General features: G+C 33.6%; 1 protein-coding gene across 1 annotated transcript; it reads left to right on the top strand.

Annotated features, from left to right (window-relative positions):
* Positions 1–3,697: 3,697 nt before the first annotated feature.
* LOC130446731 (extracellular serine/threonine protein kinase four-jointed) lies at positions 3,698–5,201 on the top strand. Its single transcript, XM_056783126.1, has one exon. It carries the CDS (start codon positions 3,827–3,829, stop codon positions 5,144–5,146), a length of 1,320 nt encoding a protein of 439 aa, XP_056639104.1. The 5' UTR covers positions 3,698–3,826; the 3' UTR covers positions 5,147–5,201.
* Positions 5,202–7,118: the final 1,917 nt, after the last annotated feature.

Raw genomic sequence — 7,118 nt, forward strand, 5'->3', positions numbered from 1 at the left:
TCTGACCCCTAAAGCCTATAAAAATATGACGGATACAGCAGGCGTGTTCCTGTGGACAGGACGGCTATAACAGGCATGTCCATCAACGTGTTAATAGAAAAGGCAGCAAGAGAAACTAGTATCTTCTGCAAATAGACATATTTTACCGCTGATATCTCGATAGTCGTTTATAAACAGAAAAAACAAAATAGGGCCTAGTACTGAGCCTTGTGGTACTCCACATTCTATTGGCTTGCAAGAAGACATCGTTTCATCAACACTTACAAGCTGACTTCTGTTGGTAAGGTATGACTTAAATCATGCGAAAGGTGTTCCCCTGAAACCGTCGTAGATACTGCAATTTGTTAAACAAAATATTATGATTAATACAATCAAATAAGCCTTAAAAAAATAACAAAAAGTTGTTTCTGTGGAGGGATAACTGCTTAGGTTAGAGTAGACATTTAGGAATGACATTATAGCATCATTTGTGCATTTTTTACTTAAAAACTCAAATTGATTGGTAGTAATTATTTTATATTTAAACAGTGATGATAAAAACCTCTTTTTCACCAACCTTTCTATGATCTTAGATAACGCGAGAAGGAGTGCAATTGGCCGATAATTCGATGCTTGATTTGTATCTCCTCCTTTATGCAGAGGTATAATTATAGCCGTCTGTTGTTGCAGATTTTTATATACTTTCAAAAAATATAATTAGTTTTAATCCCGTTTAAAAAATCTCGAAATTAAATCGGTTTTTAAAATTCGATATACACTGGCGAGCAAAAAATTGAGGTCACTTGCGAATAATTCAGAAATAGCGAATAATTTTAGCGTCAATATTGATAAGGATTAGTAGGCGTTAAAGCAAATTTCTTCCGAGACTTGACAGCTGTCATTCGATGTATTAGAGTACGACTTTGATGGAAAATGTGCCGTTGCGCTAATTGAACATTCACATTCCCCTTGCCTGTTTTCCAGTTTACTGTTGATTCTTTATGTAAAACCTAACGATTGCAAAGTGTAGTGATTTAATAGGCCCATAATGCCTTTAGATTCGTGATGACCCTTTTTTTGGTGTCTACAAGTTTGCGGAATAGGACAGTTTCACTGCGAAATCAGTTGGAAGAAGTGAGAAATGTCAACGTTAGTAAAAGGACCGTTAGAAGAAGACTTCATGCTGCTAGACTGTCATGCAGAAGAATGGCTACAGGTCCCCCGTTACAACGCCAGCATCAGACTGCAAGATCGACATTTGCCAGAGATCACGTTCGTTGGAATGATGATGACTGGAGCTGGGTATTATTCTCAGATTGACTCACTGGGTCATATGGACGTAGACGAGTGGGGAGAAGTCCTGGGGAAAGATTTGCTGAAGTTTGCATTGACGAGAGTCTTCCATTTGGCGGTGGGTCAGTTACGGTTTGAGCAGGAATCACTGTACAAACTCGTTCAGAGTTGGTCTTTATAGAAAATGGCTCCCCAACATCTCACAGGTACATTACGGAGGTGCTGGAAGACCATGTTATGTCTTTCATGGTGATTATGGGGGGATGTGGCATTTTTATGCAAGATAATGCGAGACCACATACAGCTAGAATTGTCAGGGAGTATCTGGATGAGGTAGAAATTAGGCAATTTGACAGGCCAGCCCGCAGCCCAGACATGAATCCCATAGAACATGTCTGGGACGAGTAGAGACGACTGATCCGCAAACACACATCAGCACCAAGAACTGCCCAGGATCTAAGAAGATTGCTGTAGCAGGAATGGGATAACCTCGACCAGAATGTGCTCCGCAACTTAATTCAAAGTATGCCGTGCCGACTTCAAACAGTCATCAATGCAAGAGGAGGGAATAAACGTTATTAGTGTCAAGTTTTTTTATTTAGTTCGTTCCATATCTTCCTTAACAACAAAATGTTGAATATCGCCCAAAATGTTAATTTGTTGCTTTTTCAGAATAAATCATTAAATCCAAGAAAAAAATGCATTTTTCTTTAGTATGGAGTATTACATTCAGCTTAAAAAAGCACATGCAATGATGACAGTTTGCGAATACTATCTGAAGACGTAAAATTTTAAGGTGGCCTCAATTTTTTGCTAGCTAGTGTAATTTTTCATATTATAAATTTTTTTCAAAAATTCTCTAATATTATATGTAAGTGCTTTACCGTCCAAAAATATTTTCAGCCTATTTGGATATACCTCAACAAGCTGAAGAATAATTAACATTTTTAAAAACTTACACGAGGATATATTGAAAAATTCTTAACTTATTATAGAACCAAACAAAATTTCAATGTCAAAATATTTTATTACTCAACATATTCTCCTCTTAATTAGATACATTCATTACAGCGAACCTGCAACGTCTCTAGACCTTTAAAAAAAAAGTTTCTTCTTGCTTTGAAAACCAGACCTCCACAGCTTTTATTGATGTGATATGATAGTCGGACGGAGCCAAATCTGGTGAATAAGGGGGGTGTTCTAGTAATTCAAACCCTCAATCACGAATTCTTTGCATGGCAACATGAGATTTGTGTGCAGGAGCGTTGTCCTGCAAAAACAAAACAACTTTGGACAGCATTCCGCGTCTTTTCTCTTTTAGTTTTTCTCGTAGAGTGGTCAGTAATGTTATCTTATCCAAAAATCAATCATGATTACTCCATAGCAATCCCGAAAAACTGAAGAACGAACTTTTCCAGCAGATTTTTGGACACGAAACTTCTTAAGTCATGGAGAACCAGAGTGTCGCCATTCCATCGATTGTTGTTTTGTTTCTGGATCGTAGAAATGTACCCAAGTCTCATCCATAGTAACAATTCGGTTTAAGAAGTCTACATCGTTTGGGGATCCATTTTGCAGCAATTTTTCTCATGTCCAAATTGACGTGAACTATACGATGAACGCGTTCGTATGAAATATTCAGTGCTCCAAATTCCACGGTCTGATAAATTAATGTCATGAACTGCATCGATATTTTCGGGGATTGACACAGAAATTGGCCTTCCCGATTGATAATCATCTTCTATGGAAAATTTACCTCTTTTGAAGCTTGCAGTACAATTTTTAACGGTCTCATACGAAGGACATTGATCACCAAGGGTATTAAGCATATCTTCGTGAATCTGCATGGAACTGGTCTAGAAAACTAGATATCAATACATCCTCGTAGTAGCAAAAAATATTATAATGGGGTCCACGAGACCCTATTGTTATTATTCGGTATATTCTAATAAGTGTTATTCACAAAAGTTAAAAATTGGTACGTATTATAGCTGTATGAATATTTTTAGTATCGTTTTGAAAGTATTTATAACATTACAATAATTGTTCGAATGTGTTGAATAAATCGTATAGGCCTTATATATACATTTAATAAAAATCGTATACCAAAACCTATTTATACTTTATATAATGATATACGTAACGAAGTAAAATCAAAAATCTTTTTTCAAGTAGGTAACTCAAATCAGGTAAATATTAACGTAACTCTATTGGTCAAATTGGAAGTTACTACATATCCACCAACTCTACGTCACTGTTCCTCTCAACCTTCTCATCACAGCTGCCACTTTGTCTCTCTCCAACTCATCGACAAGCTGACCAACGTCAATTCTTCTCCTTCTACTAAAATATGTCAGTAATTCTTCCCACTACTCTTCTCTTCAGTATTGTTAAAACCGAGAAGTTACTCGTAGCGATCAGTCTAAATAAGTCATCCGAATAGTGGTTACGTCTGTAATCGGTTAAATCCGTTAACGCTCGCTTTAACGACGAAACTATAATTATTGTGCTATACCGGTAGTGATGTGCTCAGTAGAAAGTTGAAAACTTGAAAATGGGTTACTTCCGTGCTAAAACCACTTCACAATGGGATAGTGATATTAAACCGTTACAGTTTAAACCTAATCATACATCGGTGTATAAAAACTTTTGTTTGTTAAGTGTGACTTTCGCATTTAGTGTTGGATTTACTTTAGGAATTTTGATACCTTTAGTTTATATAAAATCGCATAACGCGAATGAGACTGAATCTATATTAAACGAAACTCTAGCTACTAATACTTCAGTTATAAAAACAATTTTTCTAAATAACAGTTACGGTTACATGAACTATACTAGAAACAAGTTTCCATCGGTGTCTTTCGTCGAAAATATCAAAGAACCTTCTAGTGATGAACAATTAATTGAAGATGGTATTTATTGGGGACGAACAATCGAAAGGGCGTTACCAGAAGGATATCACGACAAGAAGCACGTAATATGGGAAGATTATGTTAAAAACGCGATAGCTGTCAAAATGGAAAACGGTTGTGGGAGAATGCAAAATCGATTGATAACTTTTCAAGATGGCACGAAAGGTTGCGTGAGATATAGACAAAACACGGATCAAATACAGGGAGAATTATTTAGTTTTTATCTCGCTAAAATATTGAACATACCTAATCTTGCTCCTAGTACTATAAGAGTGATAAATTTGAACGATCCGTTGTGGCGTAACTTACGCAACGAAATAGCTTCGGCTCAATGGAATTCAAACAGACCGATTGTTTTAACTCAATTCATATCAAATTTGAATTCTGCCAACATTCCAAATGTCTTCAAACCAGTGGAACGGCACTTGAATAAATTCGACGTAATAAATATGACAAAAAATGAGGTCTTAGATAGCGGTGATTTAATTAAAACCTTAATAGAATTAGCTCAATGGTCCGATTTGATTATATTCGATTACTTAACCGCTAATTTAGACAGGATAGTTAACAATTTGTACAACTATCAATGGAATGCTAATATTATGGACGCGCCTGCGCATAATCTTGCGAGAAAAGCCAACAGTGATTTATTATTATTTTTGGACAACGAGTCGGGACTTTTACATGGGTACAGGTTACTTAAAAAATACGAAGTTTATCATTCCATCCTTTTGGATAATTTGTGTTTGTTTAGAAGACAAACAGTGGATAAGATCAAAGAGTTGAAAAGCAAAGGTAACATTGGACACATGTTACGAGGTATGTTTGAGAAGTTGAACAGTGAAACAGTTAAAGATATTTTACCAACGATACCAGACAAAAGTGTAAAAATTCTAAACGAACGAATAGAGAAAGTCTCCAATCAAATTTCCAAATGTGAGTCTAATTTTTCCAATAGTTAGTTGAACAATATGACAAAAATAGGTTTTTATAAAAAATTTTTCGGTAATTTATACTTTCCCGGTCACCTCGTTTTTTTGGCTCTAAAAAATCGAAAAATCATCCGATTTCGATGAATGATTTTCTATATCTTTACGGATTTACGAAAAAAATTATGGAAATAAAAAAAATCATATTGGTTTCAGAGCTTTAAATGTTCATGAAAATGTCCACATTTAAAGTCTTAAAACCATATAATATCTTCAAGTGAGATATTTCCTATATTTTTTCGCATAAATTCGGCGTAAAAATGAAGAATTTTAAATTAAATGCATCGAAATCGGATGATTTTTCGATTTTCTAGAGTGTTTATGAACATTTAAAGTCAGAAAACCATATGAAATCTTTAATTGAGATAAAAAATGAATAAACAAACATTTTTCGATTTTTTTGCTCCAAAATGTTCGTAAAACAAATATTAAAAAAAATTCATCGAAATCGGATGATTTTTCGACGTTCTAGAGCTAAAGAACGAAGGGATTGCGAAAGTATAAAATTCCTAATTTTTCATATACCAGTTAAATTTTCAAAGTTTGTACTTAAATTTTAAGATTTCTCAATTATCTTCTTCAAATCATATTCCAATTAGTTCTGTTAATAGTTAATAATTCTTAATCCCACCAATAAGAATTTTACGAAAAACCAAAATTAGTTGAAAGCACTATAGACAAACGTTGAAAATTAACAATCAACAAAACTGAACGAATGTGATTATTTCAATCCAAGCTATAATCAACTTTTGATAGTCAATCATATGAGCTCAAACTACATAAAGGAAATTATCAGTAAAAGCTGAAAAATGTTAGTAATTCAACTAATTATTTCAATAAAGTTATGGCATATACTTATAGATATAATTAAGTGGATATTACACTTATTAATACTGAAACAAAATTTTAAGTTGATATTATTGAAAAATTTTAATGCCTTACGCAAGAATTTATCTAAAAAAGACATGGAAGAATCAAACCGTATCTAATTTTTTTGTTATTGCGAGCTTACAAAAATATTTTGATTTCTTACAATATTTAAATGAATCCACAATCTTTTCACGTAGCAATTTTTTTATTCACTCTTTATGGGTACCATACCACGTCTCGTCTAGATAATGTATCGGTTTCCATGTCAATATTTTTTAATGTTGTGTAAATAATCATGACGGTATGTTGGTAAACAGCAGGACTCCATTATACTCAGCTTTGATTGATAATACAGTTTTGAATAATAATTGTTCGGCTGCAATAGATATTGACTGCCAGTAAGATTTCGTTTAGTTATTGTCATCACAACATTATTTTTCTTCTTCCTCTGTTGTTTTAGATATTCTTTTCACTATGTTCTGAACAATTTCCCAACGTTTAATTTCTAAAAAATGATTCGAACCAATTAAAATAAGAAGTCAACCAGATTTTATTAAATACTCTATTTGTTCAAATCGTGGTTACATTTCTTATGCTCTTTCGCTATTTTCATCAGTTTTGTTAACTATTTAATGTTTTTATGCTGCATATTTATTTCCATTATTTTCGCTAGTGTCTCAGCAAAACCATCGACGGATTGGTGGTATATCTGTGAAGTTTTACAAATACTATGATTCAGATTCTCACAATTTAACATACTAATGGCTTCCAAAAAAATATTTGATGAACCGCAACCCGGAAGATATAGTTCCAAGAATCCTGGTTGATTTTTTATATTTATGTTCTATTCATTTCTCATACAGCTCTCATTAGATTGGTAAAATATCTTTCCAATAGAGCAACTAGAATTTCTATCTTTATATTTACTCCTTCTTCAGGTTTGTTAATCCCCCAATATCTTACTCAAAATCAACTTTATTTGAATACCAGTAGTTCTAAAGATGAAGTGTTTTGATGTTCATATTCTGGTAGGTTTCTGTAGCTATCATTTCTATTATTTTATTTATTTCTATCG

Source organism: Diorhabda sublineata, chromosome 7 (genome assembly GCF_026230105.1).
Source record: "Diorhabda sublineata isolate icDioSubl1.1 chromosome 7, icDioSubl1.1, whole genome shotgun sequence".
Classification (NCBI taxonomy): Eukaryota; Metazoa; Arthropoda; class Insecta; order Coleoptera; family Chrysomelidae; genus Diorhabda; species Diorhabda sublineata.